The 14837-nt window shown below is 41.2% G+C and overlaps 1 protein-coding gene across 6 annotated transcripts in view; it reads right to left on the reverse strand.

The window, feature by feature from the left end:
* LOC131137771 (glutamate receptor 3) overlaps nt 1–14837 on the reverse strand; it is a 102564-nt gene that overhangs the window by 36513 nt on the left and 51214 nt on the right. For all 6 annotated transcript variants that reach the window (XR_009131973.2, XM_058086021.2, XM_058086020.2 and 3 more), the window contains 4 exons: nt 5975–6028; nt 5133–5294; nt 4898–5065; nt 4636–4740 (listed from right to left, as the gene is read on the reverse strand). Coding sequence is in view for 5 of the 6 variants with exons in the window: in XM_058086021.2 (XP_057942004.1) it covers nt 4636–4740; nt 4898–5065; nt 5133–5294; nt 5975–6028 (489 nt within the window). In the remaining variant the exon portion in view is untranslated. The remainder of the gene's footprint in view (nt 1–4635; nt 4741–4897; nt 5066–5132; nt 5295–5974; nt 6029–14837) is intronic.

Genomic DNA, 14837 nt, shown 5'->3' on the forward strand with positions numbered 1-14837 from the left:
AAGCAGAAGAAGATGGAAGATTTTGCAGAATAAGTAATGTAAACGTTGCAGTTTTTGTTTTCCATACATGTATTTAATTGTGTTGTATTCAGATATCTTTTTATCGCTTGCAATAATCACTGTTTTGTATGTACATGCTGGCGTTCGTGGTTTCTGTCGTGTGTATAGAACAATGTCGAGTGCATTATTGAATATTTACTCAGAGTCACTATTGCAAGAGTGCGTTATGAAAATAATAAATGTTGAAAAAAAATGTGACCCATCTGACTTTAACCGAATTGTGTTATGTATATGAATGCAATCATTTTTTGCACCAATGTTTATGGTTTTGTCTGCTGAAGCGTGAGGATTTTGCATTGGTTGAATTTTAGAAAAGAAATAGTCACTAAAAAAGTGTAAAGACGTTTTTATTTAATGCATAAGTTTATTTTTCACTTCACTACAGTACAAAAGCATGCTAGATACGCAATCCATGAACTCAAAGAGAAAATTACATGCCATATCAAAGATCCGCCTACTTTTAATGCAGTTCGGCGCAGGATCGGATATATGGATAGTCCGGTTATAACGAGACTTTACTGTATGTATTTTTCTATCGATAATGACATTCCGTTTTTGTTTTTTCTTTACTGTGATATGGTCAATATAACTGGTACTACATTGTGCTAATATGGTGAGTTTCTCTGTTTCTGGTAGCACTCACTTCAACCTTGCTTCAGCTGAGTAGGAGGAAGCTATTCAGGGCTGTGCAAATGTTCTCTTACATAACAAGAAGGCAGCATGGGTTGAGGGAGACAAACGTAATGTTTTGCTTCTGTCATGATATAACCGTACACGAGTATGAAATAAGCCTTAAAACAAAGCGTTAGGATAGTAGTTCCTTTGTACTCATGTAAGCGCCGTGAATGAACCTCCCATGACACTCACTACTCACTCGGGTGTCACCGCGGGTGGGACAATGACGCTGTGGGCCGCTCACTCACATGTTGCCGTGCAAGTTGAGATATGTGGACAGGATAGGGCCAGTTTCCATGCCAGCATTTGCAGGCGGGTTGTCAAGCCGCTGTAGTGTGAGTGTGGCTTTGTGTGTGTGTGTGTGTGGCTACAGTACATCACTACAAGATCTCACTTGTTTATCTGCTGGTATTAAAGTCCAAATCCAATTTCACGAGTTATTTTTACCTGCACCAAGAAGGTTATGTTTTCATCTGTGTGACTTCCTGTGTACACATTTCCATATTGCAACCTTGATTTTATTTTAGAATAGGGGGTTACGAGATTTATTCATGTAAACCAACAGGTGGCGTGGAACCACTTTTCCCCAAGCCAGTCAGAGTTTTCCTTGACACAAAAAAAAGTGCCTCAAAGGCTGGACAGGTTGTGATGCTAATGTTAAAATAATAGTGAAGCGGTGTCATCAAACAAAGTATTTTGGCAGGAACACTTCAAACTGTCATTGATGTTCAAACACAGTTTTAATACTAGGTTATGTAAACTAATTAGGGTCATTTGGCTGGTTTCTGTTGTCATCATTTAAAAAGAGCAAACACAACTGTTTGTTAATAAATGGCTTCATTCAACCCCTAACAATGAGTGAGAGAAATATTTGTCAACACCGTTCATGTTCTTAGTAAAACGGCAAAAAAAACACAAATTCTGCCATAGTATGTCAGCTCATGAGTACAACTGTACGGGTATCAAACCTTGGTTAGTGTCATTAGTTCGTTCCAGAAGGTTAAAGTAGACCCATTATTCTCATTTAACACCCTTTGTATTGAGTTGTGGTCTCCTATAGAGCAGCTACACACAATAACCCACACAGAGCATGTTTTAGATCTTCCAGAATCTGCACCTATTCCAGCTGTATTTTCTTCGATTTGTGCTTCCTGCGAAAACGGTCTGTTTTAATTTATTCTACACTCCACTGTGATTGGTCACATGCCCAAAGTGCTTCCTAACTATAACCCATATAAGGAAGTCCCCCACTCTGTGACATCACAAGGGTCAGTTTTACCACGCCTTTTGTGTTTTGAGCCATCCCAAACTTCTTTCGGGCTCACTTCCAAATGCACAAACCTCATTGTCTTAAACTTTGGCCTCGTTTAAGACAGGGGTGGGCAAACTTTTTGACTCGCGGGCCGCATTGATATGACAAAATTTACGGGGGGGGGGGGGGGGGGGCAGACTATATATTTTACACGTAACAGTCCATCTGGTATTATTGTATCTGTAAAATTGTCATGCAATCTGCTATTATTATTTATTATTTTATATTTATATTTAAATATTTTAAAAATAATAAAATATTATAATAATTACAATAAAATTACAATAATAATTATTATATTATTATTATGTAAAATATGCAAATATAACTTGTATAACTTGCAAATTGTAATATTATATATAATTAATATAATAATTAGCATTAATATAATAATTCTAATAATCCTAATAGTTCTAATAATAATTATAATAATCTAATAATCTAATAATAATCTAATAATAATAATAATTATTATTATTATGTGCTTGTGTCCCTTTTTTCAGGAGCACTTTGGAAACAACAGACCATGTCAAAAAACAAAATTGATAAAACCACCAAAAGGTTGGCTCAGGCCATGATGCCAGGTTGTATGTTGAGTTTAAATGAAATACTTTGGAAAGATTGGGCGGGCCGTATTCAAACACTTGGCGGGCCGGATGTGGCCCCCGGGCCGTAGTTTGCCCACCCCTGGTTTAAGACCAGAATACAACATTCTAACAACATTTATAGGTCAGAAAAGTGGAAAAAGCATAATAGGTACCCTTTAACTACTCAACATGCATTTAGAATTGTTTTATGCATGTCAAACTACAAAATGTGTTTTGTTTTAACATTTTTGACAGTCAACCACTGATGACATCCGAGATGAGTGACACAACTCCCGGTTCCGTTTGCCATTTTGTAAGATAGCTAATAGGATGCTACGAAGGAAGGACATATTGTGCTAAAATTAAACATGAACACAGTCGGGGTCACGCAGTGAAATAACACAACAAAATGCGTGCCATATTGTATGCTTACTGACGAATGCATGCAAATTGAGGCCAAATCAAAAAACACGCAAACTGGGGCAAACGCTATCCGAGGTTCCACTGTGATTAAAAACTGCTGAGAAGCTGGGCTTTTTGCACTTTTACAGAATGATGGCACAAACACACAAACACACAAACACACACAGAAGTGGAGTGTCTAGCTGTTGTGAGGTGACGCACATTGATGTCTGACTGTTTGTCACAGTCTTGCCGACAATCCAAGAATGACAGTTATTGCTTGGCTGAAAATCAGTAATGTTGGCCACATGAGCACACAATAGATTTAACAGTCCCCCCCCCCCCCTCGAAGGATCCCGAGGACGTGTGACAGATCTACTAAATGCGCTCTTTCATTTTGGTTGCAATTTAATCACTCACAACAGATGGACATCATGAAAGGAGTCTTTTTAGAGGTCAACCGTCTTATAGAATGTCAGTCTTCTTCTGCTAATTGACATTGTTGCTAACGTGGTCGAGGTGAGCTCATTATCCAGATGAAAGACCTCACGGCAGCAGGGTAGGGTTTCATTTCTTTTGACTTTATTTTACTTGTTCCCGATTCATACTGCAGTTTGGAGGTCATCTCTCTTAATGCCAGGGGTCACCAACAACGCCAATATCCATCGACCAGTAGAGCTTTGGGACTTTCCCAAAACCCGACTGGAGGGACCAGCGAATGCACGCACACCCTGCAAGCAATAAGCGTTGAGCGACAAGCGTGCAGAGGTTGAGAGAGATGGGGAGAGGGACTACAGAAATGTGCCTGCACACACAACCGTAGTTACTGCGCATTATTAGGACTCAAAATCTGTCTTTGGAATCTTTCATTTATCTTTCACGGCTGAGACCAGGATTCTCGGGCTGAAAAATGTTGGTGACCACTGCTTTAACCACCTCGTCAATCATTGCAGCAATGTTGTCAGAAAAACTCATATACGAACAAAAAAATATACAAACATACGTTACACTACCTTACACTCAGTGTGTATCCTAGCGGCCCCGTCTCCACCCACCGCAACAAAGATATTTATGACTCACATATTTATGGGTTGAGTGCTTAGCGCGCAGACCTCACAGCTAGGAGACCAGGGTTCAATTCCACCCTCGGCTATCTCTGTGTGGAGTTTGCATGTTCTCCCTGTGCATGCGTGGGTTTTCTCCAGGTACTCCGGTTTCCTCCCACATTCCAAAAACATGCGACTCCAAATTGTCCATAGGTATGAATGTGAGTGTGAATGGTTGTTTGTCTATATGTGCCCTGTAAATTTTGTCATATCAATGCGGCCCGCGAGTCAAAAAGTTTGCCCACCCCTGTCTTAGAGTCACAGCCATGTGTGAGTTACAGGAAGAAAAGCTCTGATTTGCTTAGGGAGAAGGCATTTGGTGCTGGTTTGCATGCATAAAACTCGAGACCCCCCTACATAATATTTGACTTACACTTTCAGATCAATGCAATATTATCTGTATAATACTGTATTCAAACAAAGGAACATTTTACCGTTATAATGAGCATTACAAATGGTTACCCGGTGATGTCTCTAGTGTGTGCCGACATACCTTCCTGGGACCTCCCGTCTTCATTTCATACACATCAATTGTGTAGTTAGCCCTTCGCCCAAATGTGTCAAACTGGATGTTTCCTGTCATACCTTGAACCTGGACCTGCCCAGCAACAAGAGAAAGAAAAACATGCTTTAAACGCCTGCTTTTCCACCTATATTAAAGACCTTACGTATGTGTGGAATACTTTGAAAAGAGAATCTAACTCCAGCAACATCAGAATAAAAGAAAATACGAGTTGGACAGTGAACGTGCTGACCATTTTAAGAGCTCTCTCGATGTCAATGCCTTGACTCCAGGGCACAGCAGGATTAGCGAGGCAGTCGCCTGCACTGCCCCTACGGGACACATCAACACGCTGGCGGCGAAGGTAGCGGAATGCCTCGGCAATGACAAGGATGGCGTCGTGGGTCAGCGCTGATGTGTACTGTGACACATAAGAAACCCACAAGTCAGTTGGTTTAAAATTAAAAACAAACAAAAGAGTCGCTGACCTTTAGTGGAGCGTTTTTGGCTTCTGGGAATTCTCTTTCATCAAGACGCTCCCAGCGTTGGAGGAATTGCTGCACGATGGTGCTGTCCGGGCTGATAATCTGGAAGCCTGTGATGTTGGCGCCACCGGAAAAGACCCTGTCCAAGCTCATGTTGGAAAAACCCTGCAAGTAAAGGAATGCAAATGGTTAACATTGGAGTATTCGCTGCAACAAACAAATCCCTAATTCACTAGTGTGTGTACGTGACAGGAAATCACTCATATGTGGTCATTTTCTGAGGGGGGGGGGCATCCATCCATCAAAGTCGGGGCAGCTCCTCCTGGTTCTCCAGCTCCTTCAGGCAGATCCCGAGGCGTTCCCAGTCTCGGTCTTCCCGGGTCTTCCCCAAGGCCTTGACTCCAGGGCTCATCTGACTACTCTCATTGCAGAGGGTTAGCGGTTCCACTCCGAGTCTCTCCCGGATGAAAGTGCTTCTGACCTTATCTCTAAGGGAGAGCCAAGCCCCAAAACACATTCCGACTTCTTGTATCCGTGATCTTGTCCTTTCGGTCACTTTATTCGGTGACCATAGGTGAGTGTAGGAACGTACGTAGATCGACCACCACAACAAACTGATATAGAGTCCGCATCAATGCCTGTTGATCTCGTACTCCATCCTTCCCTCACTCGTGACCAAGACTCCGAGGTACTTAAACTCCTCCAATTGAGGCAGGATCTCATCCTCGACCCAGAGATGGCACTCCACCAATCATCTTATATTAGCTTTCATGCGGTATGAAACAAAAATGATGTACTGCATCTCAGCGAGACACGTTTTAAAATATGGTTGTATCATTTCTCACCAGGTTGGCAAGGATGTAGTGGTATCCTCTGGTGTTCTTTCCTGCGGTCACCACCTACAAGGAAGAAACCTCCAGTGAGTCACAGCTCCTAACATTGCAAACAGTTGTATAACCAAAACACATGAAGAACACAATGTGAGAAAGAGTGACATTTGCAAGGGAATGTGTGAGAGCATTTCAACGTGTGAGGTTTTTTTTTTTTTATTCTTTTTATTTTTTTGTGGGAGACACACACACATAGAGGAGAGATGCCATGATGACAGCGCCTGTTCCTTTCCATTAACTTCAACAAGTAAAATAAGGTCAAGGCTGCAGCGAAACTGCCCTCTCGCTCTGCTTCTTCTCTACAGTGGGCCTCCTTCCTGCTCCCACTCGCATCGCTGCCTTCTAATTAGAGCCAAATTGTTGCAGTGTGCTACACACAACTTCTTCACCAGGCAAATCCTTTACTTCTTCATACTTCCAGCCAGTCGGATTCTCTGTAGCAGCTTAAAAATGGCACAATGGGGGTGGTGAGTTGTGTTCTTTTTCTTCCTTTTCTCTTACAGCCCTCCCCCACATTTTAGATAAGCACAGTCAGGCATCATTTCTACTGTCCACGGTCTTTCTGAGAACACTTGCACAACCAACTAATAACAGCCGATACAAAGAGATGCATGGAAACACAGAATAATACCCAATTTTGATTGACACCTGTAGCGCCTGCCTCTGAAAATACAGTAAAGTCTCGTTATATCGATATTCTCGGGAGTCGGAAAAAATACCGATATAACCGGACTATCCATATATCCGATCCTGCGCCGAACTGCATTAAAAGTGGTCGGATCTTTGATATGGCATGTAATTTTCTCCTTGAGTTCATGGATTGCGTATCTAGCATGCTTTTGTACTACAATAAATGTTGTACTACAGTAAATAAAAATAAACTTACGCTGTAGTGATTACCGGTTAACGGGACATAATTCACCCCGGAACTATCGATAGGGAAGGTGTTGCCACCCGGAGGGGTAGGCGCGAGGGACGTGTGTTTTCCGCTGTGTGTGCTGCACTCTGGTGGTGGAAGTGTGAAAAATAAAGTTGACTGGAAGCAGCCGTTCACCGTGTTCTTTTTTGGTATTGAAATCCTTAAGCAAAGATTGATTTAAGCTGCTTTTGTATCGATATAAGCAGACCAAATTGGCTGGCGGGAGATGAAAAGGGCATCGTAGTAACCGGATTATCATAATAACCGTGTATCGTACTAACGGAGCTAATTATATCATAAAAGACTAGAAATAGTATCGTAATAAGTAGTAATTCGTTTTAACCGATATCGATATAACGACACTTTACTGTATGTCATTAGTTTCCTGCTTGTGAACTAATGCATCCAAGGGAGGAGGAGCCGCAATGACACAGGTGCAAAAATACAACAAACTGCAAATGTAGACTCGCAGTGGTGTGTGTACAGCTTCTGTTTGTCACCAACACACTTTTTGTCTCACACCACAAAGTCTCGAAAGCTCGCACCTCAATTCCATTAGGGAAAGAGTCAGATGCTCAGTGGATCCACACGCATTCACAATGTAGCATTCATGGATCTTCCATCCATCCATCCATCCACCAATCCTCTATGCCGCTTATCCTCACTAGAGTCGCGGGGGTATGCTGGAGCCAATCCCAGCTGTCTTCGGGCGAAAGGTGGGGTACACCCTGGACTGGTCACATTTGCAGATCGTGTATTATAAAAACTTAATGTTTTATTTAGATATTTTTTTCAATGAAAATAGGCCCTTTAACTAAAAAAAACACTTCATTCCCTTTAAGTCGGTAGTAACTTAAGCACAGAATATTGTGTTCTTGGGGGGGGGGGGGGTAGGGTTAGGGTTATTGCTTCTACCTTTTTTCGTTCTTTTGTAATGATTCATTCATTTTCTACCACTTATCCTCACAAGGGTCACAAGGGTGCTGGAGCCCATCCTAGCTGTCTTCGGTCAAGAGTCCAGGTACACCCTGGACTGGTCGCCAGCCAATCACAGGGTACATATAGACAAACAACCATTCACACTCACATTCATACCTATGGACAATTTGGAGTCACCAATTAACCTAGCATGTTTTTGGAATGTGGGAGGAAACCGGAGTACCCGGAGAAAACCCACGCATGCACAGGGAGAACATGCAAACTCCACACAGAGATGGCCGAGGGTGGAATCGAACTCGGGTCTCCACCTGTGTGGCCCGCACGCTAACCACCCCAAGATATCAGTTCCCAACACAAAAAGGGGGTGAAAAAAATATCCAACCTTGTCTTCTCTCTCGCTCACATCAACTACCCTCATGTCCTCCTTCACTACATCCATAAACCTCCTCTTTGATGTTCCTCTACGCCTCCTACCTGGCAGCTCTAAACGCAGCATCCTTCTACCAATATATTCACTATCTCTCCTCTGGACATGTCCCAACCATCTCAGTCTGGCCTCTCTGACTTTATCTCCAAGGCCTCTAACATGTAATGTCCCTCTGATGTACTCATTCCCGATCCTATCCATCCCGGTCATTCCCATTGCATTGAAAACCTCAGCATCCTCATCTCTGCGTGCAAATTTCCCTTCAATGCGTAACCTCTCATGCGCTACAGTATATACGTAGTACAGTAGTTTATCTGTACAGTGTGGCACAAAGCATGCTTGGGGATATGATGTGCTCTTTTACGTATTTGAAAACACCGTAAGAATGCCACCGTTATTGAATTGGTTTCTTTATTTTCTAATGTAAAATGAATGACTTAATCAATAAATGTGACCGTTGAATCTTATCAAAACTGTATCAAATATTCAATCATCATTCAATCATTCTGTTTTGAAAATAGATTGTTTTTTTAATTGTTTCTTAACAAGTGTATCTAGATCAGGGGTGGGCAAACTTTTTGACTCGCGGGCCGCATTGATATGACAAAATTTACGGGGGGGGGGGGGGGGGGGGCAGACTATATATTTTACATGTAACAGTCCACCTGGTATTATTGTATCTGTAAAATTGTCATGCAATCTGCTATTATTATTTATTATTTTATATTTATATTTAAATATTTTACAAATAATAAAATATTATAATAATTACAATAAAATTAAAATATAAATTATTATATTATTATTATGTAAAATATGCAAATATAACAATAATAATATATGTAATTAATATAATAATTAGCATTAATATAATAATAATAATAATCATAATAGTTCTAATAATAATAATAATAATAATAATCTAATAATAATAATAATAATAATTATTATTATTATTATGTGCTTGTGTCCCTTTTTTCAGGAGCACTTTGTAAACAACAGACCATGTCAAAAAACGAAATTGATAAAACCATCAAAAGGTTGTCTCAGGCCATGATGCCAGGTTGTATGTTGAGTTTAAATGAAATACTTTGGAAAGATTGGGCGGGCCGTATTCAAACACTTGGCGGGCCGGATGTGGCCCCCGGGCCGTAGTTTGCCCACCCCTGATCTAAATAGTTACGTTCCTTACTGACATTTTTAATTTCCTGTTTTCCAAAAACTGTTGTCCTCTATTAGTATCTGCTCAGAAGGAAAAAGCATGTGGGCATAACAAATATTTTTAGGTTTCTGATGATCCAGTTTCCTGCTCCCCTGGGATCACTGCCTTCTTTTTGTGACGGCTTGAAACCACCAAAAAAAGCTGCTGGAGGTCAGCGTGATGATCACACAGGGAACAAGACTCTTATTGTCACACTTCCTCGAAGCTCCGTCAGTCAGACTACATCCGTTTTCAGCAAAAAGCAAAACATGTACAGTATGTCTGACAGTTGCATCTCTTACACTTTGGATAGAAAAAAAGAAAGAAAATTCACCAATAATATTTTTGGAATATTGGAATGGGGCTGCATGACAGCCGAGTGGTTAGCACGCAGGCCACACAGGTAGGAGACCTTTGTTCGATTCCACCCTCGGCCATCTCTGTGTGGAGTTTGCATGTTCTTCCCGTGCATGCGTGGGTTTTCTCCGGGTACTCCGGTTTCCTCCCACATTCCAAAAACATGCTAGGTTAATTGGCGACTCCAAATTGTCCATAGGTATGAATTTGAGTGTGAATGGTTGTTTGTCTTTATGTGCCCTGTGATTGGCTGGCGACCAGTCCAGGGTGTACCCCGCCTCTCTCCCTAGTGAGGATGAAAGCGGCATAGAAAATGGATGGTTGTAAGAATGGATGAATGGAGGGAGGAATGGATGGGTCAATATGGAGTTAGTGTGGAATAAGTGAAAAATCATTTAGCGCTGTAGGAAGCTGCAATATTACACTTTCATGAACTTCTATTGACTATAGAACAGGTTTACCATTTTCTTGAATTAGTAATGCCTTCTTCGTAATGCACTGGGGCGGTTGCGTAGAACCGCACTGCATCTGCAAACTATAACTAATATACATGATGGACATATTGTGAAAAGAATAAGTGAATACGTGGCAGTGTCAATCAAAAGTCATCATTATTATTTTTGACACAGCTTACCAGGTGTACCTAATAATGTCTGCAATGAGTCTCACTACGCTCAGGATTTTTTGTGCTATTTGATGTTGGGCTGCAGTCTGAATATTCCCAATGGAATCAAGTCTAATTACGCAGACAGGAGCCAGAGCGTAGTGCCGAGCTGGATGTGTGCCCATGAGCCTTCAAGAGGATTTGCCTCTCTTTCCCACTGATGGAAAATTCTCTTTGTAACACGGATTCACTGTCTTCTGCCTTCCTCACAACTCACAACAGTTGATAAGTATCCCTATTCACTAGTCAGCCAATTATTGTTATGCTACCCCCCCAAAAAAATTGTTGAGTTTGAATGGAGCTGCCAAAAACTGCATGAAAGGAAGAAGAAGGAGGAAAAGTAGGCTACATCAAACACTGGCCCAAATACCGCTGTGAAATAGTACTTCTGATAATAGCTCGTCTTTAGGAGCGCTGTAGTTTGTATAGTGTACTTATGCCTGGTGATGACACTGTTTTTGTTTACATGTGTTAACTAACAGCAACACATGGGGGCCTTTTGCCAGTGATGTGCAAATAGAAACGCTTCACACCTACATGCACGCTTACAATTGTGCAAATACTGAAAATATGTGCATGGAGTGGCAAAGCTCCATAGTGTTCTGGTTCATTTGTATATCTACGCTGTTGGGTTTCACTGCTTTCGGACGCAACGGTTTTTGGTATTTGGTCAAAAAAGTAACATTTTCACTGTCTTGGTTTTTATGCAATATAGTCTGTTTGTCCTGTAGTGTACCGTTTCACAAAATCGAGTGGCCCAAACAGAGCACTCTAAATCAAAATCAAAGGGCACATATAGTCAAACACTCATTCGGACACAACAGTTTTTGGTATTTGGTCAAAAAAGTAACATTTCCACTGTCTTGGTTTTTATGAAATACAGTAAAGTCTCGTTATATCGATATCGGTTAAAACGAATTACTACTTATTACGATACTATTTTCATTTCCTGGCAAATTTCTAGTCTTTTATGATATAATTAGCTCCGTTAGTACGATACCCGGTTATTATGATAATCCGGTTACTAGGATGCCCTTTTCATCTCCCGCCAGCCAATTTGGTCTGCTTATATCGATACAAAAGCAGCTTAAATCAATCTTTGCTTAAGGATTTCAATACCAAAAAAGAACACGGCGAACGGCTGCTTCCAGTCAACTTTATTTTTCACACTTCCACCACCAGAGTGCAGCACACACAGCGGAAAACACCCGTCCCTCGCGCCTACCCCTCCGGGTGGCAACACCTTCCCTATCGATAGTTCCGGGGTGAATTATGTCCCGGTAACCGGTAATCACTACAGCGTAAGTTTATTTTTATTTACTGTAGTACAAAATTTATTGTAGTACAAAAGCATGCTAGATACGCAATCCCTGAACTCAAGGAGAAAATTACATGCCATATCAAAGATCCGCCCACTTTTAATGCAGTTCGGCGCAGGATCGGATATATGGATAGTCCGGTTATATCGGTATTTTTTCCGACTCCCGAGAATATCGATATAACGAGACTCTACTGTATAGTCTGTTTGTCCTGTAGTGTATCGTTTCACAAAATCGAGTGGCCCAAACAGAGCACACTAAATCAAAATCAAATGGCATATACGTATAGTCAAACAACCATTCACACTCACACTCATACCTATGGACAAGAATGTTTTTGGAATGTGGGAGGAAGCCGGAGTACACGGAGAAAACCCATGCAAGGGTGGAATCGAACTTGGGTCTCCTAGCTGTGTGGCCTGCACAGTAACCACTTACACCGTGCACCGTTATAATAATCATCTTGTGTTTGTGGATCAAACCGTATTGTCCCTGAAATGCTCATGAAACTTGTTTTCATGAAATATAAGATATGTGAGACGTTTGAAAGATTGATGGTGGTTCCAGCGGCCCGAACAAAATGAGAAGCGCTGCATTTGAGTCATTGATTCCATTCACAACTCCATGTTGCTTCTTCCGTCATGGGAAGTCTAAACACAACTCGAAACAGGTCAAACTTACACAATGTGGCACAATTCCCATCAGCTCTCGGCCCCTTCGCTCGCTTTGACTCTGTCCAGAGTGCTGAAGAGGCTGGAGGTGGCTGGCCTTCTGCCAGTGATTTGAACACCACTGTGCTGCTTTTATTGATGAAAGGCCTTAGAGGTGTTTATCTCTGTGCCAGAGGAGGGCGGACAGACAGATATTTTGAAAGGTGGTCCGAAAAATGAAACCAACATTTATATAAATCCTTTTCCTGCTGAAATCAGTTCTTCCGCCCTGCTTAATAGATGCCTACACCAAGCAAAGACATATAAAAGCAGGTGCAAATGTAGATTCTAATGAGGCCTGAAGAGCGATTTAAAAAAAAAAAAGCAGCTGCCTCCTGATGCCTGCGTGATCTCGGTTGTGTTTGCTCACTCCAGCCTTTGTGAGAGATCTTCCCTCTGGCTAGGAGGCTAGGCTATTTATAGTAGGCTCATTGTTGTTGCTGTTATGGGACAGTGTGTCCTACTTACATTTGGAGCTGATATTACATTAAAGCAAGTGTTGATGTCACAGCTCATATAAGGGATTGTTCTCCAGAGATGAAGGCGTGTTGAGCCTCTCTGGAGGGGACACTTGTCTGACAGATAATGCCCACAAGACCCCCCCTCCCGTTCACTTGAGGGCTACACGGTGTAGATGGTACTGTCAGCAGGACCTGACGCCAATTCTCTGATGGGTTAATTACCTCACCAAGGAAGGTATGATTACATCTGTGTACTACATCTGTGTACTTCCTGTCTACGATTGGGATAAATCAACTTAGATTTTTTTAGATGATGAATTACCTCACCTGTAGTCAAAACATCTGACATGTCTTCTAATAATACAGTAGAACCATGCGACAATCAAGTAATGAATACTGAAAAAAAGCAAAAGTCATAATTAATACAGTAATCCCTTGTTCATCACGGTTAATTGGTTCCAGAACTGGCAATGATAAGAGAGCTTGAGCAAAGTAGGACTACTTATTTATGAATGGAATTGTGATTTTCATTTTTAAATCATTGAAAAGCTATTCCACGACAGGTTGGACAATGTTATAAACAAATTCCATGGCACTGATTTAAATAACTGAGGGAATTACCAATGCTATACATAGACCACAGAAAGTGTGTAGCTGCAGTATTTATGGATTTGATACAAATCATAATATCTTAATTTTAAAAAACTAGAAAGGTTAGTTTTGAAATAGGTCAAAAGCTACTTAGCAAACAGGAAGCAAAATGTGATGCTAGAAGAATATACTGCACATCAGCGAGCTTAAATATATCTGCCGGTGTACCCCAGGGGTCATGACTAGAACCAACACTGTTCAACTTATTATTAATGATGTTACAAAAGACTACTATTATTTGCAGATGATACTATTGCCTTTTTTTCTAGAGAAAGCGCACAACAGCTACATATAGTCCCAGATGAAATGACTATACTCATAAGATGGTTTGATAAAAACAGATAATCCACCCTTTCCTACAGAAAGGGTGCACTTGACAAGCTCTCTTAATTAATGAACATGCTGTCAGGATGTGCTGTCACTAAAACTATTCCTCTCGTCAGAAAAAAATATCCAACTACAGTGAAGGTCAGACAAAAACAAGCCAAATTGAGATTACTGAGGATCATTATAGAAAGGGCAGAGGGCGTTTTTCCACACATACTGAAGATATTTCAGCAAAAAACAAGCGGTGATAGGATCATTAGCTCAAATGAGCGTGTGAACGTACAAACAGTACTCGTGACCGGCAAACAAATTTCATTTCTAGACAAAACTGTTTGGAATATCCTTAACTCTTATCAGGACGAACACTGATGTTGAATGTAAAATGACAAGACAGTCTGATCTGGTAGAAATTGGTAGGATTATGTACAAAACATTGTAATCTTACTATAACTAAGATAACTAGATTGCGATTTAAGGCCGGTCGATGATGTACAGTAAAGTCTTGTTATATCGATATCGGTTATATCGAAGTACTGCTTATTACGATACTATTTTCATTTTCAGTGCAGCACACACAGCGGAAAACACCCGTCCCTCGCGCCTACCCCTCCGGGTGGCAACACCTTCCCTATCGATAGTTCCGGGGTGAATTATGTCCCGGTAACCGGTAATCACTACAGCGTACAGTTCGGTGCAGGATCGGATATATGGATAGTCCGGTTATATCGGTATTTTTTCCGACTCCCGAGAATATCAATATAACGAGACTTTACTGTATATTACATGCTGCACATATTCTCCAAAGTGCACTCATAGCAAGCAAACAGTCGGTGTGACTCATGT

This window comes from Doryrhamphus excisus, linkage group LG21 (genome assembly GCF_037039965.1).
Source record: "Doryrhamphus excisus strain RoL-2023G ecotype Guam linkage group LG21, RoL_Dexc_Guam_v1.1, whole genome shotgun sequence".
Lineage (NCBI taxonomy): Eukaryota > Metazoa > Chordata > Actinopteri > Syngnathiformes > Syngnathidae > Doryrhamphus > Doryrhamphus excisus.